Consider the following 26,716-nt stretch of genomic DNA (forward strand, 5'->3'; position numbering starts at 1 on the left):
GATAGCAATATAGAGTGAGGCTTCAGTTTCAACTATTTGCCCACACAGAAGCCAGAAAAGTCTCATTGGTTCATGAGGCTTCATTTTGCACTACTGTTGAGCTTTTAGTAACAAGTTTCAGTAAATTGTACTCATACAAAATTGTAACAGATATAGAAATATTGCTATAAATAATCAAAAATGTATACATGCAATTTTATCAGAATGCTTAAATTTAAGTGTTGGTGTCTTTGTCGATTTCTAAATGTGTCTTTAATTGCTAATTGTTTTAACTTGCAACAATGTAAAAGGTTTGTGCCACAAAGGCTAAAACATATTTTAACAAATTTATTGTTTCTTGTGTGTAGTTATTTTAATACTCGTGTGTGTTTTGTGTTGTGTGTGTGTGGGTGGGTGTGTGGGGGGGTGGGGGGGTGGATGGATGGATGGATGGATGGATGGATGGATTCTTGTGAAATAAATGTCAATACATTTCAGAATTGAGGCAACGGGAGATAAGTAAAATAAAAGGCAGACATATTAATTTTTTAAAAAGTCCTTTTTGGTAAATGATACACTCACTCACAAGGACTGCTGTCCTTGTCTTGCTCTTGATTTCGCTGAAAAACCTTGATTTTTAGGCACACCCACAGGTTTATCCTTAGTGCTTTTTTGGACAATGCTACCATCTAGTGGTAATAAGTAGCAGCGCTTCATTCATACAGTTGTCGCAGGCTGATGACGCAACGTTAATGGCCACTTGCGTTGTGCCGTGTGGAATATTATTTTCCTCGCCGTAAGGGTGAAGATTATTCGTGTATCATTCGCTGTAACGTCAAAATAAGATTTCTGATGGGCAAACGTTGTTGTTAGCGTTAACGTGCCGCATTCAAAGATCTCTGCGCGGGCAAGCTGATAAAAATGTGTCGATAACAGCGCCAAAGAGTGGTCGCGCTGTTAGCTTAGCTTCAGCGAAGGCTGCATTGTTAATTTTAAATAAATATCCGGTTTAGCCTCGGACGTCTTTGGAAAACTGGAAAATTTGGAGGTACTTAACCGTAAACCTCGCATATTCGCCAATTACTCTTCGTTAATGCTCAAGACAAAGTTCTGTACACCGCTGTGCTCTCACGGGGCCTAGCTGTAGCGAACTTAACTCAGCATTAGCCGCGTTAGCTGTCATGCTCCGCCGCAAGTGAACTTTTGTCTTGACAAAGTTGGCGGTGTTTTGTTTTGCTAAAGACACAAGTAAGTATATCACGGAACCTTTTATGTCTATCCAATTTCTTCCCACTGATTGAATTTTGTATATTTTATCATATTTTTGGGTCAGCACTACACCAGTGTCATTCATTCTGTTGCGTATACATTAGTATGTATTTGCATTATAACTTCAAACCCACCCTTCAGATTGTATTGCACTTAAATCGAGCCATCCACTATTCTGTTGACCCACATTAAACACTAAAGTATTTTTGTCGTTGTAACATCAACTAACACTGTGCTGCCATTCACAGCTTGCTAGTGTATAATGGATACTCCTGAGAGCCCACAACAGTCCCCTCAGTCGCCTGAGGAAGAGCATGTCCTCTCAGACAGTGAGCTGTTGGGCTCTGTGGATGGTGAGGCGGACCAGGGGATATCAGACAGTGAGATTGTCCAGGAGGACAATGATGACGTGGAAGAGGAGGCAGAGGATAACCGGGAACCAGTATCCAGATTAATGGAAGATGGCCAAGAGGAAGATGAGGTGGTCCCTGATTTTGTCTCTGATCCAGAGGATGATGAGCCAATCCGAGACTCAGAACAAGAAGACAAGTCCATAATTCTTATGGAGGATGGGGAGGATGGGGAGGAGGGATCGGGTACATGCTTTAATGGAGAGGAAGAGGATGAACCAAAAATAGTTGACACTCCACTTTCTCCTGACTTTGAGCCCGAACGGGACAGTGAAGTTGTCCAGGAGAAGGTATACAGTGAGGAGGAAGAGGAGGATAAAGGCAAGGCTGACGAAGAAGAGTCTGAGACCACGAGAGTATCAGCGTCGGCACGTGCGATGAAGGACGATGCTGCATCTGTGTCCCGTGAGCTGGATGAACACGAGCTGGACTATGATGAAGAGGTTCCAGAGGAACCCAGTGTTCCAGCTGAAGAAGAGGAGGAGGAAGATGAGGTCAAAACAGAGGCCGAGGCAGAGAGCAGCAAAAGAAAAGAGAAGAAACCCATCCTGCCACCATCTCCAACAGATGTGTCCAGGAAAAATGAAGAAGGGAAAGGGAGAGCCCGCAGAGACTCTTTCAGGGACAAGAGAAATGATGACGACGATGGGGAGATTGATGAGGGAGAAATTGATGTGAGTGGGATTTAGAAAAAGCAGCAAAATTGATTTGTTTATTAAAAGTTGCAGATATCTGTATCTATGCTAATATTTCAAATAATTATTTTACCATGTTGTACGAGTGCCTGTATATATATAGTTTTAGCTGATGAAAAAGTCAAAGGGCCTTGTACGTGATGGATTTTGTCGGGACAGTGATCGTTTATGAACATGAGACTCATGCCAGTAAACACGCCACGTTGGATTGTAACTCTGGGCTAGTTTCCATCTGTCGTCCTGCACTCACAGACACGCCTTTGTAGAGAACCAATTGGTAAATAAATCAACATTAGGAGATTAGAGACATATTAGCGCGTATACAAAAATGATTCATAAGGATTTTATGTATTGCAGATGTGTCTGTGCATATCTAGATATTATGATTCATTATTTCTTTGTTTGTAGGATGATGACTTGGAGGAAGGGGAAGTGAAAGACCCCTCAGACAGGAAGATTCGGCCAAGACCAATATGTAGGTTCTTCATGAAAGGTGAGACATGAAATAAATAAATAATCAATCATAATTGAGACCTAGTTATAGTGGGTTTTAATCAAGTGCAAATGGCAAGATAAATGTGCATACAATCAAGAAGATACAACAAATAATTATACAGAAGCAAATGTATAAATTGTGAGACTTCTCTGGGATCTGTTCAAGTTAAACTCTCTATATTTTAGTACATTCTGAATAACTCTTTAACTTCCCATTAACGTAACTCCAGTAGCATAACACATTCATTTTTTGTGTAGGAAATTGTACTTGGGGTATGAACTGCAGATTCATCCACCCAGGAGTGAATGACAAAGGAAACTATTCACTCATTACAAAGCCAGACCCCTTCTCACCCAATGGTGCGCCCCCTGGTGGACCACATCCTCTCATGCCCAATAACCCCTGGGTATGTCTGTTTTTCACTTATTGTCGCTGTATGTATGTCTCTTGAGTAAATTATGTGCAGTGGGAAATTCCACACCATGTTGTGACTATAAAAACGAAAGGTCCAGCGAATTGATGGTTTCTTATTAAGTGTGTTTTTTTGTCACTTTTTTTTAAAGACTGGACCAACAGTGGAAGAACTCCCTCCACCACCTCCTCCTGTGGAGCCTCCTGTGGAGAGCGCCTGGGAGAGGGGTCTCAGACACGCTAAAGAGGTATTTGAAAAATACAAAACAATGTCATCGTTAATATAAATATATATATATACAAACGAGGGCTGAAAGATATATCGTTATCGTATTGATATCGACATTCAAAACATTAAAATCAAAATGTTTTGAAATGTTTTTTCTAAAGCAAGATTGAAACAATATATATTTTCATCAATAAAACTTTATTTTTCTGCAAAATACTTGGTTTTCACCTAACCCATAGTTATCGTATCAATATTGAGATATCTGGCATCAATATCGAGCTATGAAATCTTGTCCATATCGATCAGCCCTAATACACACACCGTCATTTCCGGACTATAAGTTGCTTTGAAACCTTTGACCTATTCAACGATGTGGCTAATTTAAAGATTTTTTTACGGTTATACTGAATATTGTCATGTTATCAATAACATCGCGCTGCAGGTGTAATGCGGACGTACTTCACTCATCTGCACAATAACTGGGACAGGTGGTAAAGCCTATCACTGTCTCCATTTCTGTCCGTGATGTTTGCTGCACATCGGGGCGGGGGCTGCAGGCTGACCTCCGCCGCAAAATAAATGCGTTTAATTCTTTCGCCGCTGAAACAAAATGAAGCGCAGGTAGGGCTGGGCAAAAAATCTATTTGAATTCAAAATCGAGCTGGCAAGTCAAATCGATCCATGTTTTTTTTTAGTGTCCAATTTTTTTTGTGCGGCTTATATTCAGGTGCGCTCAATAGTCCGGACGGTGTATGTATATGTTTATTTATATATATATGTGTTCATATATAAGTTCCTTCAGTTTTGTGAAGTAATAAATCCTTTTTATGGTTTGATTCGTTCATCAGGTGTTGAAGAAGGCCACTATCAGGAAAGAGCAGGAGCCTGACTTTGAAGAGAAGCGTTTTAATGTGACCATTGGGGAGGATGAGAGGGAGTTTGACAAAGAGAACGAGTTCTTCAGAGAGCGCAGCTACCGCATCATCAGAGAGTATGATATCCTCTTATTTTCCCACAATGCCACAAAACCGTGTAGTTATAAACATAAAAAAGTTGCCATTAAACAAAAGCCACACACAAAGTGCTTGCTGCAGAAAGGCAGCGCAGTCACTAATTTGGAATTGTTAATGTATTAAATCCGCATCGCGCAGAATTTTACCCAATAAATGAAATGGAAATATAAGCATTTATTTTATGTCATGTGATATTTTCATCATTGAAAAATAGCTCATAAATGTACAAACAAATCTGTGAGCGGCTCAGCTCTCCTAAAACATGACTAACTTTACTGGGAGCGGGTACATCTCTACCTCGTCTCCATGGAGATGTGACTAAAGTCAGCAGAATTTGAGATTTAAACTGATTTGGTCCTCATCCAAATCCTTTCTTTGATTACACACTGCAGTTATAGCATTTTCTGTTGTGCTCATGGCAACAGTACAGTCCAAGATGTTACGCAGTGTGCCTTTAACTATTTCTATGTATATATTTTTTCAGTGAGATGGACTTCAGAGATCCTGTTTATGGGTGAGGCTTTTTGTCCTTCTTGAAACTTATTGATGCAAAAGTATGATGTGAAGTTATACTCAAAGGATTTTTTATACTTGATGACAATTACAATGGGATATATAATATGTACTGTAACTGTGGATGATGTTGAAATGTGTCAAGTAGGTTATTATTGTCTGGCATATCAGTAAACAATAAGTGAGCTGGACCCTTTTTAATTCTAGAAGCGAAAGACTTATTTTCCACGATGTGTTGAGGTCAAATACTCAAGGGCATTTAACGCAGCTATTGGTAGTTTTTGCTCCACAATTTCCCACTGAAATCAGGATTGTGGTCCTGTGTGCACAGTGCAGGGATGTGACATGTGTGGCTAAATGTGCCTTAACCATGTCTTATTTTCCTACTTTGTTGACAACATTAACTTTGTCTAAACCTGTAATCAATCATTGCAGTGAACCCTATGCTGCTGACCCGTACTATGACTATGAAATGGAAGCCCTGTGGCGGGGTGGTCAGTATGAAAACTTTAGAGTGCAGTACACAGAAGCACCTCTTCCTTACCACTTCACAGTAAGTAAAGCACTAATTGTGACAAACGCGCCTGTATTTTTACACAACTGTTGTCCCCAGCTAAAGGATACGTTGCTGCACTGAAAGCCAATGTTGTCACCTTGTTGCTTACAGGATCGGGAACGTGAGCGTGACCCCAGAGAGCGGCACCGGGACAGAGAGAGAGAGCGGGATCACAGAGAGAGAGAGCGGAGGCAGAGAGAAAGGGAGAGAGAGCGGGAGAGAGAGAGGCTGCGGCGTAAAGACGAGTGGGAGCGAGACCGCGTAAAGCGGGACGACAAGGAGCGGCCCCGATTGCGGCCACCGCGAGAACCACGGGAAAAAAAAGATGAGGAGAAATTGAAAGGACGCCCCCCTCTCGATGCCCCACCAAAGTAAGTGCTGGTGAACAAGTGTAGATCTGGTAAGGCTGTGTCTTAGATTCGCAACACAGGGTTTCTGCGGGGCATTGAAAGTCATTAAATGAATTGTGGGGTTACCGGACCGATTTTGAAAGATGAAGCCACTAAGTTAAAATGTTAGTTCATTCCTAACTTTACTAACATATTTGTAGCATCCAAAGGGATTTATTGGCAAATTTCACAACTTGCAGGGCCACATTTCAGGGTCACTTTCAGAGGAATGAAAAATAGTTCATGAAATTGTTACAAATGTTATAGGTAGATGCACAGTGTTTTTCCCACAAATGTTTGAGTTTACAATATACCTAAATATACAATAAATTTGTAGCAATAAAATGGTCTTTAAACCAACTTACGGTTCATGATAACGGCTCAATATACTTCAGTGTTCACGGTAACACTGCCTGTACTGGCACACACATGTCAGTGGCGCCGTAGTTTGTTTGGAAGCTGAAATTTAGGAACCTGGTTGACCCACACATGCGCAGTTAAGATGTGCACTTTGCTTATACTGAAAAATGCTTTTATATAAACATTTTAATTTGTCACTAAATGAACCCCATCATAGTAGTTTATTGTTATTGCTGACATACCTAATTTGTATTTCATGACTCCTAGTCTTCCTCTGACTGTGGAGCTCACAGGTCCAGTTTTCAAACTGTTAACCATTAATTAAGGCACATCTAATCTCTTTCCATGACCTGTGCTGGTTCAGGTTTTTTCCTCTCATCACATTTAATTTTGAAGATCCTAAAATAGCATTTGTTTTTGTTCTATTTATAGCTTATGTGATGGCGGTTCCAGTTATTAGCACATGCCAGAAGTTTTTTTTTCCCTGTGGAGGAAATTACGTTTTGTTGAAATAATGTGTTTGCACAAAATGTGCACTTGCTCGTTCCTTCAGCTTTATTGGCTGTTATATCAATATTTGTGCTTCTGACAAATGGTTTGTTTAGCTGTTGACAATAGGAAGTAATGTACCTTGATTTTGCTTTGTCCCAGCCTTTTAGTTTTCTGGCAGAGTGAAACGGAGGATGCAGCTTTTGTAGCTGATGAACGCTAAATAAAAGAGAATGGTCATCATTTCTCTTATTGGCAGGATAATAAACATAATCATGCTCATTTCCCCTAGAAATTATTATATGTGCAGCGTTTACACTTGAAGCCTCCTTGTTCTGGAAACCCCCATATTATATAATCAAAATCTGTCGGTAACGATGATGTAGTACTAATGGACGTCTGAATTTATTGCGCTTTCATCAAATCATCAGCAGAGACCGACTCAGAATCTATTTTCTGATTGTTATAAGCAGGCCTATGGAACCGCCACTGAAGAAAGACTCTGCTCCTTCTATGAGACGACCGGATGAGTGGAAGGACCCGTGGCGACGGTCTAAATCTCCACGGAGACGCGCCGCCATGGGCTCCCCGCTCAGAGGCCGCCGCAGACATCGCCCGTCAGGATCATCTGTGTCTCTGTCCAACTCATCCAGGTATGTCACACCAGAAAGTATTTCAAAAACTGCCTTTCCATAAATCCCTTTTAAACAGAGGCATTAGAAATGTGTGTTTGATCATATCCATAATGGCGTGTTTGTTGCAGGTCGTCCTCTCGATCCTCATCCTACACCGGCTCTGGCTCCTCTCGCTCTCGAAGCCGCTCATCCTCCTTCAGCTCCTACACCAGTCATTCTTCAGCACACAGCTCTTTCAGCGGCAGTCGCTCCAGGTACCTCGTGTTGCATTAAAGACCAAAGCTGTAACTGGAATATATCCATTTGCAATCCTAAAGTTGTGATTCTTAAATCAATCTCCAGGTCTCGATCCTTCTCCTCATCTCCATCTCGGAGTCCAGCAGTTCCAAAAACTTCAAAGAACAGACCAGACCCTCCCCCAGGCCCAAAAGGGTAGGTTTTACTACATTTGTGCACTTCTGCAAGCTCATTTTTGTTAATCCACACAAATATTGTTTGAAGTCTTTAACTCTTGCATATATATTGTTCAGGTGTGCAATTTATTTATGACATTTTTATCTACTGGCTGTCAGGTTGAACCGAAATGTCTCCTAGAATGTGTCTTCATTGTTACCAATGTATTTTGTCACCTTTACCTTGTTTTACTGCTCTACACAGTAGGGCTGAACGATTCATTGCATTTCCAATTTTATTGCAATATTACACAACGATATTAGAAGTGAATGCAGCGGCGAGAGACGGCGCCGTGCGCTTTCTTTTGATTACTTCTCAGCGTAGTGAAGGTGCGCAGTAGATCGTGCATGTACAGTGAAAATATCAGTGTTTATAATGCAGCCGTCGTTAAAGGAATAGGCCACCGTTTTTTACATTCTGAGATATGTGCTTACCTTAGCTTACAAGTTTTTTAGCACCTGTCTGGTCTTCCCCCGTACCTTCAATCACGTAAACACAGTGCAGACGGCGGTAGCATTTAGCTTCTCCTCCTCTCCACTATAGCTCCAAACGAGGTCAAGCAAATAGCAAGAAATTATTTTGCCTATTTACAAAAAAAAAATTGTAAATGATATAAATTACCACATGGGCTTGTACCACAAGTGCATAATAATTATATTTATTTATAAATATTTCATGAGCAATATCATTGTCTCAGTTTAGGGTATGTTTTAATTATATGCACAAACATATTTATTGGTAAATGGGGGAAAAGAATCAAATTAAATCAAAATCGTAATATTGATTTAAAAATTTCGCAATATTGTTTTTACTTTTGGCAAAACCGTTCAGCCCTAATACACAGCCTCATGTTTGTTCAAAAGACCTCAAGACATTTCTATCATATTTCTTTGGCTGCATTGCATGTTATTGGAGCATGTTTGAACTGTGAATGTGCATGAAACCAGTTGCCTTTTGCCTCCAAAAGCGTGCCGTTGAAGGCTGGTGCCATGCCTCCTCCCCCTCGCAGGGACAAGCCTCCCATGAAGAAGGCTCCAAGTCCTCCCCCTGCCGGGCCACAGGGCAGACCTCCCAAACCCTTAACAGAGCCAGCCAAGCCCCTCGCCAAGGCCCCCACCAAGCCCCCCACAAACCCCCGAGACACTCCAGCCACGGGTGCTTCTGCAGCTGCGCCTGCAGTGGGACGACCTGCTCCTCCAAAAGAAGCAGCAAAGCCTCCCAATCCTCGGGAAGGCCGGCGGAAAGAGCGACACATTCCACGAAGGTAAGCTTGAGCTTTGCCTGTGCAAACAGAATGCACTTTCATAGCTTACGATTCTGATATCTTGTGAACAATTAGAATAAATGGGTTCCGTTTATTTCTTTTGAGTGTCTGAATGATGTGTCCCCAATGGCGCTGTGCCTCATTCAAGAGACACATAGTATCTCTAATGCACTGTCAGGCACGCGCACTAACTGCTGCACCACCGTGCTGTACTTTTTGACAGTTTTATCTGCATGCTACTAGTGTTATCTATATGCAAAAAGGCTAAATGTGTTATCTAAACATTTGGTATTTAAATGTGTATTCATGGAAAATACCCAGGTCTATCCCAAAGGGGAATGCCGTAGAAATCATGTTTAGGTGACTGGTTAGTTTGTTAGCTGTTTGAATGCAGCACTGTGTGGACGCCTGTGTAAAGGGCTGTAAAGGGCAGGGAACAATGACCTGTATCGAGAGTGGGCACTGGGCAGGCAACCATGTAGGAAAATGTGCGCTCCCTTTTTACAACTGAACTGTGTTCTTCTCCATTGGAACAGGATTACCCCACACACTCACTCTCCATACTTTCTCACCAGTATGGAGGAGCTATACTTTATCTTTATTCTGGTGATAGACAATTAAGCAACAGTTAAGCTTATTTCAGTTTAATTGTTTTCAATGAAAGGTTTACTCAAAACTTGCATATTCAAGTTCTATTTGGACGATCCAACCATGCCAAATGTTCATTTTTACCATCTTTCAACTAGTCTTAATTTTTTTCCTCAGATCTGTACTTGCTATATGTGGCACGGTGGTGCAGCGGTTAGCACTTATGCTTCACAGCTAGAAGGTCGTGGAGTTTGCTGGTTCTTCCCGGGCCTGCGTAGGTTTCCTTTGGGCACTCCGGTTTCCCCTACCACTAAAACATGTAGGGGAACATGTTTTAGTGGAGAGCCACACGATGGTGGCTCTCCATCGTGATGTTGCTCATCCATCATGATGGACGATGTCCATCGGCACAATCCTAATGACTACAGTGTGGCCTTTGAGAAACTTAGTAACTTAATAATGCATTACAAATATAAGTTGTTATTACTGTAATTGTTTTAATAATCATGATTATATTATTGAGATGGCCATGCTTAAACTGTGCTCAACTGTGTGACTCTTCAGGAGGACGGTGAGTGGCAGTGTCAGTGGCAGCAGTTTCAGCGGCTCAAGCTCGAGATCCAGATCCTCCTCCAACTCTGTCTCACGCTCCGGCTCCCGCAAGTCCAGGTACTCACCAAAGCACATCTTTTACATTGTTACTTTGAAACACCCACAACATAATGGCCATCAGCGAAGAACATCAGTCAGGCCTTTAACAATCCTACATTCTGTTACTGGTGTGCAGCGATTTGTCACAAACATGCTTGAAGATGAAATAACAGTAAATATTTTGTCAAATCAAATTGGTTTGCCATTGGAACTTCATTCTTACTTTGACTTGAGACGTGCGTTTGAACTCTTCGACTGATGTCACGGAGAGAGTCTGGATCTCTCCGCTTCATCCCACCTTTGCTTCAATTACACTTCATCACAGCTCTCGCTGTGTGGCCACCATACACAAGTGTTATTAAATGCTTATCTAGAGTAAACAAGAAGGCTATGACAATTTGTAGTCAATAAAGGGAGACTTGTGTTTGTAAAAAGCCTGACATAGTGTGAAGCTACTGTGCACGGCTCCTTCTACAGAGTCTATAGTTTATATTGAGATGGAGGACAGGAGTAATGGTAGACAATAAAGTTAACTGTTAAGTTATCTAAAAACAACAAATTGCCCATGTGATTGTATAGGCCTGTGCCCCATCTGAAATATCAGCACCAAAGTCTACAATGATGTTAGAGAAACCTTTTGTGTCTTGTGTTTGCAGATCTCTGAGTGTTAGCAGTGTGTCGTCTGTCTCCTCGGCGTCCTCCAGCAGCAGCTCTGTGCGCAGTGCCGACTCTGATGACATGTACGCAGACCTGGCCAGCCCCGTGTCTTCAGCCAGCTCCCCTTCACTGGGACGTACTCGCAAGGACCGCGGGCCAGCAAGGGACAGTGCGCCACATAACCGGGACAAGGCCAAAGGTTAGTCTGCATCCAAACTCAAACCAGATGCTTCTGTGGCTTTACAAAGCTTCCTTTATTCACTGACTGGAATTATACAAACTGCAAAACGACTCATTTTGAGGATCCGAAACAAAGTACATTGAGGTCAAATTATCTCATGAACATTAATAAGAGTTTTCACTGACACAGTGGCACATGTTAAATAAGATCCAAAACAAGGCTAAAATTAATTAATAAATTGGAAAAATCATGACCAAAACCTTTGCCATTTAGTTTGTTTCTTTTAGTGTGTTATTACTTTTTTTTTGTAAATCTCAGTCAGATATAAGACTTGCGATACATTATAGCCACTTGCAATATGGATTTGCCGCCTTCCCCATTACTGCAGCTCTCAAGCATTCAGGACTTCTATAACCGTGTCTGTTTCCTTATAGAGCGGCCGTCTAAGAAAGAGGAAGGCTTCAGGGAGGAGCGCAGGAAGATGGACCAGGCTGGGGGTCCACCTCAAAGAGGTAATCCTGTGCCCAGGTCAGGACCTGGGAGCAGAGGCGCGCACCCCTCACCCGGAAACACAGGACCTCCTGCCAGCTACGGAGGAGCGGGTTCCCACAAAGACATCAAACTGACTCTTCTCAATAAGGTCAATAAGGGTTTTTATACGTCTTGCAACTTTGACAACTTTTTACCACTTTGTCAATATGTCTGTGATATTGTTGGTAACTGCCACTGAGGCAGGTGAGGTTGGATTATTGTTATTTATTTTCTGCAGTCAAGCCACAGTAGTGACACCTGTTAAACTAGGCGGGGAAGTTTTCAGTTCAGACTGAAGTGTCGTTCAATTGGATTGTTCTCACGGTATTCAGATGTGTTTTCATGGATCAATTCTCACTTCCTGTTTGAAATACAAATCTGTTGTGATTCCCCCAACTATGTATTTTTTCTCTCCTGCTTTGAAATATGTGCCAACATTCAATTATTTCAACATTCTTCAGAGTTTTGCTAAAGATGTGTTACATTTTCTTGCAGCAGGCTGATAAAGGCAATAGAAAGCGGTATCTGCCATCAGACAAAGACAGGCCTGGGTCTCCTGCCAGTAAGAGGATTGCCCTATCTCCAGACCGAGGTGAGATTATTTCACTTTGACCTGTGGAAAAGAGCTCTTGCTGGTCCAAGTACTCTTGAATGTAACTTGTTATCCACAACAATGGTTAATTTAGTCTTACCTATGACCAAAGATTGTCCAAATATTGGTCAAGATTGTCTACAATATCTGCTATGTCGACCAATCAAAGGCCAATATCTCCGGAACTGAAATCGTGACACACTTCGGTCTGTCTTTGTCTCGGTGTGAGATCTATGATGAGCCCACGATAAGAACTATGACATATGATAACATTTAACTATGACATATGATAATGTTTTTGCGAGCCCATGACATTTTTACCCAGTTTAAGCAAAGTATTTGTATCTCTCATATATTTTACTGTTTGATGAACTTTTGCCGATGGCTGGTTTCTGTTTTTTGCAGGACGAGACAAGAGGGTTCCAGGCCGAGCCCCGCCTTCTCCTCGAACAGAGCGACCCAAAGTCCAGGCTACTCGACCCGCAGTCACACAGGGAGACAGGTCAGTCGTATAGAACAATTACTTATTGTACATATTTTCTTCAAAAGCCCTTGAGGGTGAAGTGGTAGTGGCTGCAGACTCAGGTTTGACAGCCACACTGTACTGTCAGACTTCCCTACAACCACTAATTGTTCATTGTTTAGTATTGTCATTATCTTGACAGCTATACATCCTGGGGTACAATTCACATATTAACAAAAACAATTACAACACATTTAGAGCTGACGTGACAAATTAATGTTCATAGCAAAATAGTAGCTTTGGTAACAGAAGGTGGCAGTCTGTTCCACATAGTTATAGCTCCGCCTCAGTTCTGGGTCTGTGGCTTGTCTGGTGGAATAACTGTGCTGGCCATACAAATTAGCAGGTTGTCTTCTGTGGCAGATACTTAAAAAGCACAATAGATGACACTAAAGTGTGTCTTCTACTCTGAGCCAGGAGAGACGTGCATGAAGATCATCTGAGCTCTGTCTCCAGTTAAATGTATAGAATAGCCCAGAGCCAGTCTGGCTGCTTTGTGCTGTGTAATCTGAAGTTTAGTCAAACCACAGAGCAGTATCCAGGTGGGACAACACCAGGACTCCACAATCCTGGAGTCAGAACAAGCTATATCCTCTTGTGCAGGAAATACTTCGGCCCATTTTTTTTTTTTTTTTAACAATAGAATTGATTTGTTTCTCCCAAGACAAATGAACTTTACCTCTGGCACCTGCTCAATTCCGTGCCTTTTACATAATATGTTGATCACCACTGTCCCGGTGTCTAGATTTAGATTCTGAATTTATTCTATTTATATACAGTATCTTAAATGTATGCTGTGATTCAAAGTTTAATTCATTAGTATTTAAAAGTCTATCTGTGCAAAAACTACATTTTCCAATAATTTGCTCAGAATGGGAAGAATACTAATCGGCCTGCTGTTCACTGCAGAGAAGCTATCACTTTTATTTTTCAAGAGAGAAACTATTTTTGGCAGATTTCCAAATTTGAGGAAATATTCCCCGTTAACTTAATCATATGACAAACTGGTAAGGCTGTTTTAGTCGTGTCTGGCAGTGATATGGGAAAACTTTAAAAGACTACTGCAATAGAAATAGAAAGAAGTTGAAAATCTCATACTTGATTGAGCTAAAAAATTAAATTCTTTCTCAGGAAACGTCCAATGTCGCCACCTCCAAAGTCGTCAGGAAAAGCACAAGGCGCTCCCTCTGGCAAATCTGCGGCCCCCTCTGGCTCTGGCTCCGGCTCCAGCAAACCAAGCAACACACTGTCGCGCCGTGAGGAGCTGCTGAAACAATTGAAGGCAGTTGAGGACGCCATCGCTCGCAAACGGGCCAAGATGCCAGCCAAATAAACGGGCTTGTTCATTCGTGCCAGTGCCAGTGTTGCTCTGTGCAGCTGCGGTGTCACGCCAGGCCTGTCTGTAGCTGGACATGTGCAGAAGTTCTGTGGTTTGTGTGCAAAGGCCGATGCGTGAGATTTGTCCTTTGCTCATTTGACTCCTCGGAGATCCCTTTGAGAGTTGCAGGCCAGACATTGAAATCACATTGAGGGCCATCTCAGGAATGGACCGAAGGTTGTCAGAGTCAAGCAAAAGGACGGGGTGAACCTGATCACACTGGCCTCTTCTCATGCTGTGTCTCCCAGATAACAAGATGAACACACTGAATGCAGTGTCTCTCCTCCTTGTATGATCTTTATTTTCAATTTCTTCTTGTCGGCCATTTTATGTAACCCATCTATTTCCCTAGCAGCATCAGTTTACTGACTACAGACCGTCTTTAAATTTGCTTCATCATTGGACTCCCAAACTTTGGTACCTACAGTGTTGACATCACATCTTGTACAAAAATAGGATTTAAACCAATTCAGCATATGGATATGTACAGCAGTGATATGTATGGCTTCATTAAAAAAAAGTGCAGCATTTTCTTCTTCTCATGAACCAGTTTTATTTGTCTTATTTTAGTTTGAGGAATGTGAGATGGACTTGTAGAGATATCACATGTCATGCTTTTGTGATAAAAGCCTTCTAAATAAACTATTTTGATAAAGATAATGCGCCTTGCCTTTTGTCCTGTGGTTGTGCAAGACTAAACTATTCGACTTGTGAGCATTGAGGAAAGTATTCAGTTGTCATGCCATGAAAACGTAAACCTGTACGCAAAAGAGGAAGCAAATAATAATTGGTCACAGCTTTTGAGCGTTGCAGGTAGTTGAGCAACAATGACGCAGGTGCATTAATTGCACATGCTGCTGTCACAGCACGCATGGATGCTTGGCTCACACGCCTTTAGCTGAACCTGTGCTTCATTTCTCATCACTTTTTCACTTTGATTTCTCATTTTGTTGGTGCTCTTGAGTGTATCTTATAACATTGACAATGTTCTCTCAAACAATAGAATATCCAGAGTGCGGCAATAGTTTTACTTTGTGGGAGCAATGCAGCAAAAATACTTCGCCAAAATCCACAAGTTGGATCTAATGATAATTATTTTTTTGGTAAATATTTCACAAACATGACCTAGTCCTATCCCTTGAAAAAAGAGACATTTATTTTATTTTGGAAACTAGAACCACTTGTTAATATGAAAACTAAAAAACCCATCTGTGTAGTTTTCAATAAATCTAGATGTTGTCGTGTGGCAGATGATTAGATGTGAAACTTATCCGTGTTCTTATTATTATGGTCTTAAGATAAGACATCTCCAGACATTTCAGCTTTATGCATGAGATTTCTCGGGCTGATCTAGTTACGTTGGACAGCCATTGAGATTTTTGAAAGTACCTGCTCCCCCGCTCAGCAGCACTGACTTGGACGGACTTCACAGTTCACTGTCAGGACTTCCCTGTGACGCACCTGTCTGAATATTAACTCGCTCCACACTTCAAGCCAAAGAAATGTACTTCAGCAAACATTATCAAAATGTCCTGGCATTTAATTTGACGAAATATCAGGACATTTGTTGAAAAGCAAACTCAAAACTTGAAAAGATATTGTGTAAATTGGAAAAAATTCCATTGCTTAATTGTTTATTTAAGCTTAAGCCGGCATCATAATAGTCTGTAGTTGTGAGTCTGTAGTTGAGAAATGCCTCTTTTGTGTAAACAATAGACTTAATTCCTATGATAGGTTGACGTCTCATTGTTGTACTGTATATGTAACTAGTACATTTCTCCATTGTGAGATCATTCATGTTCTGTCTTATCTTATAGCATTACTTAAAATTCAACATGTGAAAGCTGTAGTTTTTCTTGTAAATATGCATAAGGAATGTCACTCATTGACTAGTTCATTGTTGACAGAGAAATTATTTACATTCCTTAATCTGTTCTTTGGCAAAACACTTTATAAACAGTCTCTGTGTGTTTAACGTTTTAGTTATTTAGTGAATCATTTAAGTTTAAACCTGATCTAGTAATAAGTAATAATGTATTTATAGACCTTTATTTAACCAGGAAAGTCCCACAGAGATTAAGAATCTCTTTTTCAGGGGAGTCCTGGCCCCAGAGGGGAAGCTATTGTGCATGATTTTAGTAATAGGGGAAACCGGAGTACCCGGAGGAAACCTACGCAGACACGGGGACAACATGCAAACTCCACATAGAAAGGCTCGTTCAGGTGGGAATCGAACCCGGGACCTTTTAGCTGTGAAGCACGAGTGCTAACCGCTGCGCCACCATGTCAACAAAAAAACAATAACAATACATCCAATATCGCCACCTCCAAATTAATAATGGTAATAATGCAATAGTAATAATAATGTAATAGTAATAATAATAGTAGTAATAATAATGTAATAATAATAGTGAAGATTTATGTTGCTTATAGCCTTCAATTGTTGAGTCTTCCTCATCCAAAAAAACTCATCCAAACCTGCATGGGAGCTGCTGTGTCGTCAGCAACACTGAGGTTGCATCATCCCTGAACATAAAAGCTAAGGGCGTCTTTCCTTGATCCCACGAGAACCTTACCTCACTGAGCACGACCCTGTCACCTGATCTCGCATTTGGACCAGCTTAACAAAAACCTCCTTCTCCTCCTCCCCAGACCAATTCAGAGCTAAAAATAACCACATTCAAATTGACGCATCCAACACCTGTGCTATTTTGGGACCAACTATGTCCCAAAATAGGTTGTATGCACTGTGATGCAGTGCATACAACCTCCAACGATCTGGGAATTCTGATGTGCCATTTAGACAAGAGGAAAGGTTCACTGTATTGTGACTAGGGAACAGTGGGATGCGGTGATACACAAAATGTTGGAAGCATAAAACTTTTATTAGTAGATGAATGCATTACGTCGCTATACAAAGTCAAATTTTTTAAACTGAAATTTCAATCAATTGACTATAGATTGTCCTATAGTTTTGGTAGATTTCTACTTAAATACACAAAAATATGTTTTTTTCAAAGACAAAAATAACATACTTTATCTTGAACTTAAAATGTAATACCTTAATTTTATGATTATAATAGTAATAATAATCATCATCATCATCATGTCTTGGATTTACAGTACTTTTCAAGACACTCAAAGCACTGATTTTCTGATGGGCATGTGAAGTTTCCGTCATTGGTGAGCACCAGATTCCCAACCTACCGATGCAGTTGTCTGGTAGCCACAAGGAGCTGTGTCTTGTCGGTGTTTGATCTTAAAACGTTGGATGTGAGCCAGGTCCGGTGTTGTGGGAGGCAGAGGGACTGAGGAGGTAGCTGAGTGTTGTCAGCATATGACTTAAAATGGAGTCCATATTTCCGTATGATCTGTTAGAGTGGAAGCGAGTATATGGTGAATAGAAGTGGTCCGAGAACCAATCCTTGTTGTACACCTTGATGAACAGGGGATGATTGAGAGCGGGATCCATGATTGAAATAAACTACTGTTGTCTTTTGGCGAGATATGACTGACACCAGGAGAGAGCAGTACCACAGAGTCTAATTTGCAGAGGTGGTCAAGGAGGAAGGCGTGGGAAACGGCGGAGAGATCAAGCAGGTGAAGTATGGTGATCTGTTCGGAGTCAGAAGCACGGAGGAGTTTGTTAGTTATCTTGATAAGGGCTGTTGTGATGTTGAAATCCCGATTCAAATGGTTCAAAGAGCTCATGGTTAGACAATGTTGTTGGATTTGACCAGCCAAAGCTCTTCCATGTCCAGGCCCTGCTTCTTGAGGATTGGTGTGACAGCAGCCCAGAGAGAGAGGAACTGTGCCAGATGTAAGGGTTTCACTAGAACAGAGAAAATGTTTAATATTAAAATTAAGTTTGAGGGGTTGGTTTGTCAGGGTTAAAGTGAACCATCCTCTGTCTCAGTAAGAAACAAAAATACAGAAAGAATTTAGATAATTATTATTATGTACTACAATTTAGGCTTTGATGGTTCTGGGACATGCAAATTTAAATTAAGTGTTACATTTACTTGTTTTTTAGGAGCAAGATGTCATAATATGCATGAACGGAAATGATGCATAATGATAAATTTTGCATAAAATCTCTAATAGGACTTTACTCTGCACCAGTGTGTAAAATGAACCATATCCTTTTTTAGAACTTCAAACAATTAGGATCCTAGGATGTATGTCAATGGTTACATTTTATACCTGTTTGTAATACACAATGACCAACACAGTGTCCCACTGTACATGGCTCTCCCCTAAAGGTAAAGGCTTCGATGTATAGTCAACTTTTTCAACTTATCAGTAAATGACTAAAATATATTCTATACTAGTCTCTTAGAATGGGTACAGCAAGATACTTGAGAAATGTGTGGAAAATGTGTTTGGAGAAGTACTGTATAAGTGCAAACAATGTTTAGTGAAACTGCAAAAAATATTCTTGTAACTGTGTGTTGCATGATGTTCTATCCAAATTATGACCATTTCGTAAGTTATTCCCCCAGTCACAAAGGGAATCTGCATATTCGTGGCTACTGCATATTCGAAAACAGCACACATATATTACCTTGCCATTGTCTGTTTCACAGAATGGGAATTAATTTCCATATAAAACTATATCAACTCTACCTATTCCTTTATTTATGCATAGAATGAACTAATGTGTTTAGACAAAGGGCACTCAGGAAAACGCCATAAAAGATTGTATATAGCCGTTTCAAATCAAAGTATTAACTTGCATGCCTCATCACTTTTTCATTACATTTCATTTTGACTACTTTTTGAGGTGGTCATGGTCAACACCATTAACTTCATGAGATATTTATTAGAAGGAGAAGGTAATGTTGGATACAAAAAATATATTTATTTATCAAAAAAGTAAAATATAGCGAGATATAGCTACTTTATATCCTCTGATACTGTACCTGCGGGTGTGGCGGGTCTGGAGTGTCCACTTTACACGTGTCAGTTGTTTGGGCTCTGATCGCCTCTGACGACACCGCGGAGTGTTTCCCAGTGGGCGTGCGCGCGTGAACCGGTGCGCGTGCCAAACACCGGGCGCGCTCTTTGAAAGGAACTAACTTGTGGCATTTCCATTTCCTTGTTAGTGTTATTTCCCGAGCTTTCAAATAAAAAGACGAGCATGGTACAAAAGGTGCAGAAGAGCAAACAGACTCACAGAGAGAAGTCACAGAGACGCGATCACTGACAACGGGATGGAGCTCATACAGGTGAGTGAGACACGCTGTGCCATTTACACACATGCTAGATTCACAAATGTATACATTTGAATATAACATTTTATATCGAAATCATCATAAAGATACAGATCCCATTTATGTTTAAAGCTGCCCATTTCGAAATGGGAATTGGAATTAAAATAGGGCAAAAGATCAATTAATAGCAGCAACTGTTATGCTAATGGATAAAATTGGCATTATATTTGCCTTGTGTATTATTGCAAATAATTTTGGTTTGCACTGGTTTATTTGGTTATAAAATTCAGTTTGGGGTCTTGGTTCATCCATTCAAGTTTGGATTGTTTCCCTTTTGTCTCCAGATCCTTGTGTTTGTCCTGAGCCTTACGGCTTGTGTTGCATCATTACATTCCTGCCACAAAGAAGAAAACCTGGAAAAGGAAGCCGAACATTATCTCCGTCATCATTACCACCACATTGCCTTGCCTACCCAGCCCTCCACTGTTTCCCACGACTGTCCCCTGGATTTGTACAAGAAGGACCAAACCATGAAGGGTCGCTCCATCTCTCCCTGGGCTTATGTGTAAGTCCATCACACAAACTGTATTTGATGTAGCATCGTTTAGAATAAACATTTACAAAGACATTTGACCCTATCCCATAACATAAAAAAATGGTTCGTTTATTCCATTTAAAAAAAAAAAAAAAAAGTTTTGTTGGCCACTTTTTGACAGTAGCATGCAAGAGTAGGAATTCTAATATAGATAGACAGACGGACGAAATACATAGGCAGTAAGCCAGACCTTACCATTACCATTAAAGATTAAGTGTAAAACAGCCTAAATGAAACACAATTATAGTCAGGCAATGGGTTAACAATAGGAAATTATCCTGCTGCAAATGTAAGCAGACTGGCTTTAAAATAGACAGTTAATTGGCACTTACTTGGCCTGTGTATAAAGTAAACAGTGGTGGAGATAATAGTATCGGTTTGACGGAGTGAAATAATACAGTACACGCCTCTGGAAAGAGGGAAAACCCCACTAGCACCTCCTGAACTGTGTTTGTTTCATCATTCCGTATATTGGAATTTATTTGTTGACATATGAGCACATAATAAAACAAACATAGCAACCTGTTTTATAACAAAGCAGAAGTTGGATATTACAAGGTCAGGGAGGAAGCATTTAGCCTTGGTTCTAGTTTTTTTTTGCTGTATAAAGCATATGTTGAGCTTTGATGAGTATTTGATGTCTGTTTTTTTTAGGAGGAGGGATTTGCCAGAGCACTTTCCCTCCACTTACTATGAGGCCCAGTGTCTTTGTGGAGGGTGCATTGTCTTGGATGAAGAGGGGACACCTGAAGAGAACACCAACTACAACTCAAAACCTGTGGTTCAGAGCGCAGTGTTCCTGAAGAGGGTGCTGTGTGAGGGGACACAAGAGGGTGTAAGATACCGCCTCGAACCAGTCAGTGTGAACGTGAAGGTGGCCTGCACCTGTGTGCGCCCATTATATTAATGTTCCTACAACTACTGCTCTACTGGCAGCTGAAAACTATTTTTGTTTTTAAATGCACTCAAGTTCTCAACAATGTTCTTACTCTGAGGGGTCGGCTTTGAACCATGCACAAACTTATTAACTCTAAAACTATAGAAAGTGTGATAAAGCACTTCCACTCACTTTCTGCACACTACGGTTAGCCTCAGCTGACACCCAGAGTAAGTGAGATTTAAACTGACAGCCTATTATTATAGGTGTAACTGATGTTTTAAGGTGTGATGTTTTCACATTGAAAACAATAAATGGTCTCAACTTATATAGCGCTTTTCGCTATATAAGCGAAAAAGCGCTATATATCAATGAAATACTTTATATTTGAAATACTTTATATTTATTATATATATTACAAAAATATTTTATTTAATTATTTGTGTTCACTTTTATTTATTATCGGATATCGGTAATCTGATCAGGTTCATATGCTTGGTCTTTATGAAAAGTTGAGCTTCTGTGAAGCAAAATAAACCTGTCTTTCAAATGCTTTGTCCCACATCCTTTTATGCTGACTTGTTTTTGAATTTAAGAAAAAATAAAATGAGACAGATCAGTAATACTTTGACTGTGTGGAGCTTCTTTTTGCTGTTTCTTGATAGCCTATTTTTTACATGTGCTTCCCCCTGGTGGTAGACCAGAAGTTTTTATTGTAAAAGATCCTCAACATCTATAAGTAATTTGTCTACTGAATCATTTTGAGTTGACCATTTGCATTAATTGCAGTCACTGTAAAAATGAGGACATTCACTTTGAAACCAGGCCTAAAAAAAAAAAAAAGAGACCAATAAGTAAATAATGTGTTTATTTAAGCAGCCAAAATGACAACATCGCAACTAAAAAGATTATGTGGCAAACTTTTTCTGCCGAATAGGATCTGGCAGCTGAGACATGATATCCAACCAGGGGCGCTCCACTACCACGAGAGACTGGTCTTCCAGTGAGCAGACACACAGGACGTTCTGCTGACATAAAATTATTTAAATCAGACATTAAGGTGCTGTGAATGAACATATATCTGAAGAGAGGAGATTACCTGAAAACTTTTACAAATCTTAAATGCATGTCTGTGGCGGACTCTCTCAGTCTCCGTTAAACCCCTGAGCGTCATCTGATTATAGAACCTTGTTTTAGGATCAGGAAGAGGCTGAAATCAAAAGAAACAGTGTTAGTCTTAGTACATTTTTAAAGTAAAATGAAAGTTTATTAGCAAAATTCCGTACCAAACTCTGGTCTATGATACATAACATGTAGACGTCATGCATGATGATCTGGGCGGGGTTTTTAGAATTGAAGGAGATGTGTGTGATTGGTGTGTCCCGCTCAAACCAAAGAGGGTGCAGTCCCTGTTTCTGCAACTTCCTGCTCCAGTCGGTGTACTCTTTCTGTCCAATAGAGAACTCAAACACCTGCACACATCATAGTTCACAAAGTAAACACAAAAGTGGGCCCAGGTCAACAGGAAAAATTCCATTTCGACAAATTTCATTAATATTTATGAAAGCCTATGCCTTTATTTTATTTCTTTTTCTTTTCTTTTCTTTTCTTTTTTTTTTACACAAAATGATCTTAGTACTTTATCATTATGTTAGTGCGTTTACACCTTCTTTCCAACTGGCATAAAGAAGTGACAACAAAAATGTACCTGCTTGTCCGCATGCACCACAACGAGGTTGCTAGTGGTTGGGTGAATAGCAATTGCAGTGGGACAGGAGCTGTATACTGGAACTGTGCAGTGAAGCTAAATAAATAAGTAGTAGTAGTTTAGATTATACATTTCACTTTGTACAAAACGACTTCAAATTGGGATAAAGTATACCTTTAGCTTTTGGATGTTGTACACATGGACCTCACAGTTTGCATTGGCTGCGGCGAGCCATTTCCCATCTTCACTGGGAGCCAAAAGATGAACCAGCTCCCTGGAGCCTGTATTACATAAAGAAAAAGAAACAGATCCATTGACATATTTTTATGCATGACAAAGAATTATATTTTCAGAATAACAAGCACAGCTAACACAAAACACCAAGTGGAAACACAAGGCAGATGTCACAAAACAACTCCATGAGGTGATAGTGCAGTGAACTTGCCTGATTTTGGTTTAAGAGTGTGAACATATTTGCACTCTGATTCACGGAGGGCTGTTACAATAACCGAGGACTGACTGGAGGAGGCAAAGAGTTTGGTGGAATCAGAGGAGAAGCAGAGCTGGTGCGCTGAGGAAAGGACTTTAGGCAGCTTAGAAATCTAGACAGAGGAACATGAATGGTAGAGTCATTAGGTCAATAACAACTTTGACTTACAACTCGTTAAAAGGCCTGTTAAAGCTGACCTTGGTGAGGCTTATGCTGTTTTCACTGTATTGTAGTCTATAGAGTCGAACACTGGAGGCAGTTGAGTAGGCCAGCCAGCTTCCACAGGGAGACAGTGCACTGCAGCAGATATGATCCTCACCCTACAGACAGCAGACGAAGGAATAGTCCTTATTCCAAATCTTAAAATATGATACACTTATCTCATGTATTATCATGGTCATTGGTCTTAACCTCTGAACTACCGCCTTAAACAAGTGCATTTTCTCCAATTCAGCATTACCCAAATCAAAAAGCTTCTTGACTGAAGCCAGTGTAGCGCCTTATTTGAAATCTAAGACCTACAAAACAGATCTTATACCTCGCTTTATTGCCGTGTTGTTGACGACATTCTTTTTCTTCATTTTTGTCTCCTTTTTGTCACTCTTTAGTTAATTTTTTTGTCACTTTCTTGTTGCCTTTAGCTGAGGTTTTTGATCCTCTTTTGTGGTGTTTTTGTCACTATTTTGACATTTTCTTTCAAGAAGCTTTTAGATTTGGGTAATGCCAAACTGGAGAAAATGTTCTCGGTTCAGGTGGGGGTAAAGAGGTTAAATACTGAATGTATACACAAAGAAAAACAAAGATAAAACACATGACGTTTGCGTTTAGAGGTTGTGAATACCTTCCGCTTCAGCTGAATCAGTTTTTCTGGTTTCCTCTTAACTGGTAAGCTATCTCCCGGTTTCCCTAATAACAGAGCAAGCATAAAAATTAAGACAATAATAGGTTTAAGTTAACACTTGCAAATACCTTCTTTGTAATACAATTCCTCACCATGTCCTTCGCTTTCTCCGAGCCTCCACACCTCCAGATGGTCGGGAAACTGGAAAAGCAGCAATCCCGCCTTCTTTGCACAACTCACTAAATTTTTCTAATAAAGAAGCAAAGACATAATCAGCGATAACCCAAGTTGTAATGAATGCGGGCCACAAACTATGGCCCGTTACGAACTTACAGAGGGGAAGGCTATTTTGCGCAGTGCAGATTCAGAGGTATTCTTTTCAACTTTATCCAGCAGGGGACACACTACTAACTGAGTGTCCATACCTATGTCATAAAAAAAAGACATTACAAGAGCTTTTGAGAATATAATACTTCCAGATAGAACTAGATAAGATACAGAGAGCAATTCCATACCTCCAGAGACAACAGCTGTGTCAGTATGGAGGAGAGCCCGGACATCATGCGTGTGGTTCTTAAAAGTCTTGGTTCTGACCCACTCTTTGTCTTGTCGCTCCCCCGAGGGTAAAAGGAACTGAAACCGGACCACGGTGCCTTCTGACGTCCCAGCTATAAGACTGCTCTCATCCTGAACAATATATCAGGAAAAGTCAGGTAAAAATAAAAACTATACGGTCAATGTGGATAGCCAAATTGAGGAACTCTCATATTCTTTGAAGAGATTGATCCTTGTCATTTAAAACCACAAAAAACGGCAAACATGGCAGTGTATTACTTACATATGAAACAGACAACGCAAGGACGTCCCATTTTGTGATGAGGTGACTGCGGATCAGAGTTCCTGTAACACCATCCCAGATCTGAACCTTTCCTGCTGAGTCTCCACTGACGACTGTGTTATCCGAGAGGAAAATCAGGCTCCACACCACCACCTCTCTGTTCCTAGCAGCACCTACACCCCTCTCCACCAGCATTCTGTGTGTGGCATGACCTTCAGTCAAGGAAAAATGTATTTTAATTAAATTATTTTTCATAAACTGCAAAGACAACAATGTGATTACTTCTCGTCAACGAACCTGTTTCAGCATCAAATATTCTGATCATGTCCATCATACCAGCAGCAATCTTGGTCCCAGATGGATGCCAACTAACAGAAATTATACGACCTAAGATACACAGAACAAAACTCTATTATGATGCGAACACATATTTGAAAATAGTGGCAAAAAACGTAGGTGAAATAAAAAAAACTAAGACATAGAGCTATTAAATAATAAGTCTGTTTAAGTGCACTTCAATATACAAAGTAATACCATAGTAATACAGTAAAATAAGCAGAAATCAAATTTTAAATACAATTATGGATGCAGAGAGGAGGAGGACGCTGCAAATGTGTTACCTTTTTGTCTGTCCAAATTTCTTTGAAATTGAATTCTGTCGTCCAGTACTTCAAACAATTTGACCGTCCCATCTTCACAACCGACCTGAAATAAACAGTACATTAAACACACTACACACAACAGGCAAAGCACGTCGCGCATAGCTCTTCACTGACTGCAAGCAGAGTGTCCTGGGGGTTGCTGCGGAGGCTCCAGATTGGTCCACCATAGGCATCCACGGTGTACTTGAGCCTCTGGTTCTCCAAGTCGTACTCTGCAATCAGTCCATCCAAACCAGCGCTGAACAGCCGTGAGCCCACCCAGCACAGAGCCTCCACTGATCGACCGTCCTGTCCAGGGATGACCTGCCACATATTTCATGTATTTAATGATTACTTGAAAGCAACACCAGAAACGTATACTCTACACTATTTGAGTAAGTACTTTTGAAGTCCAAAGTGTCAAAGACTTTACATCCTGGCTATGTAAGCACCATCAGTGGTCATAATCATTTGATGACACTAAATATCAGTGGTGTGAGTGGAGTGACCACCTCAAATAGTTGAATAGGTAGCAGATGAGGAATTTGGTGGGACAACAGAGTCTAAAGTCTGTCATGGGGCCTGCAAACCATTTTATTTATTGTTCATCCTCCCAAAAAACCCACAATATTTCAAATCATAATGTCTGCTAAGAGTGGCATAGGAAACGGCCATGTTACAAACCAGTCTGGAGCTCGAAAATTGCATTACATTGACCACACATTTCACTTAACAGGACACCAATAAAACGTGGGACAGGTGGATAAATGCATGTGCACCATATAGGGCGAGACAGAGCAACGTGATTGTTGTTACCTTCTCCTGGCAGTGGTTGTCAGAGAAGTTGAAGATCTCCAGAGAGCCCTGGTCCCGGGCCACGGCCAGCCGATCTGTGCCTTTGTTAAACGCCATGGCTTTGATCCCACTGGGCATGTAGTCAAAGAACCGGACCCGGTGCACCTTAAACTCACCCATTTTGTCCCAGGAAACACACACGTTTGTTCCCGACTCCTGTGAAGTATCAGAAATGGACCTGTGAGCCCTAAAACCTACGCCTGCTATACCCACGCTCTTGTTCAAAGTAGTTCAGGGCAACATCGTCAATAAAAATGTGTTCTTAAGGTTTTGCCTGGTTAAATAGAGGAAATAATAATAATAAGAAAAAGTTTATCCGCGGATAAGTCCCACACGCATGAAAACACCACCGGGGCCACGTTGACGACATTGAACCGGAAGTGAATGAACCAAACA

The 26,716-nt window shown here is 40.7% G+C and overlaps 2 protein-coding genes across 5 annotated transcripts; one reads left to right on the plus strand and one right to left on the minus strand.

The window, feature by feature from the left end:
* Positions 1-737: 737 nt before the first annotated feature.
* zc3h18 (zinc finger CCCH-type containing 18) lies at positions 738-14,874 on the plus strand. 4 transcript variants are annotated; one of them, XM_079567657.1, is made up of 19 exons: positions 738-1,227; positions 1,497-2,332; positions 2,762-2,846; positions 3,107-3,255; positions 3,413-3,508; positions 4,338-4,480; positions 4,987-5,016; positions 5,451-5,568; positions 5,683-5,942; positions 7,280-7,462; positions 7,573-7,698; positions 7,787-7,876; positions 8,865-9,161; positions 10,314-10,418; positions 11,057-11,256; positions 11,673-11,878; positions 12,268-12,361; positions 12,767-12,863; positions 14,016-14,874. In XM_079567657.1, the coding sequence occupies exons 2-19, from the start codon at positions 1,511-1,513 to the stop codon at positions 14,215-14,217; spliced, it is 3,303 nt and encodes a 1,100-aa protein (XP_079423783.1). In that variant the 5' UTR covers positions 738-1,227; positions 1,497-1,510; the 3' UTR covers positions 14,218-14,874. The 4 variants fall into 4 exon arrangements, with proteins under 4 accessions (XP_079423783.1, XP_079423781.1, XP_079423784.1 ...); XM_079567655.1 differs by having other exon boundaries at positions 12,265-12,361; positions 14,016-14,873; XM_079567658.1 differs by having other exon boundaries at positions 8,907-9,161; positions 12,265-12,361; positions 14,016-14,873.
* Positions 14,875-21,807: 6,933 nt separating this feature from the next.
* Positions 21,808-26,685, minus strand: utp4 (UTP4 small subunit processome component). The gene is made up of 16 exons (XM_079567751.1): positions 26,282-26,685; positions 25,601-25,789; positions 25,445-25,529; positions 25,122-25,211; positions 24,825-25,036; positions 24,502-24,673; positions 24,320-24,411; positions 24,139-24,235; positions 23,987-24,051; positions 23,343-23,465; positions 23,101-23,257; positions 22,830-22,936; positions 22,656-22,751; positions 22,234-22,419; positions 22,047-22,157; positions 21,808-21,972 (listed from the first exon to the last, which is right to left on the minus strand). Exons 1-16 carry the CDS (start codon positions 26,438-26,440, stop codon positions 21,856-21,858), a joined length of 2,058 nt encoding a protein of 685 aa, XP_079423877.1. The 5' UTR covers positions 26,441-26,685; the 3' UTR covers positions 21,808-21,855.
* Positions 26,686-26,716: the final 31 nt, after the last annotated feature.

This window comes from Gobius niger, assembly GCF_951799975.1.
Source record: "Gobius niger genome assembly, chromosome: 12".
In the NCBI taxonomy this organism is placed as follows: Eukaryota; Metazoa; Chordata; class Actinopteri; order Gobiiformes; family Gobiidae; genus Gobius; species Gobius niger.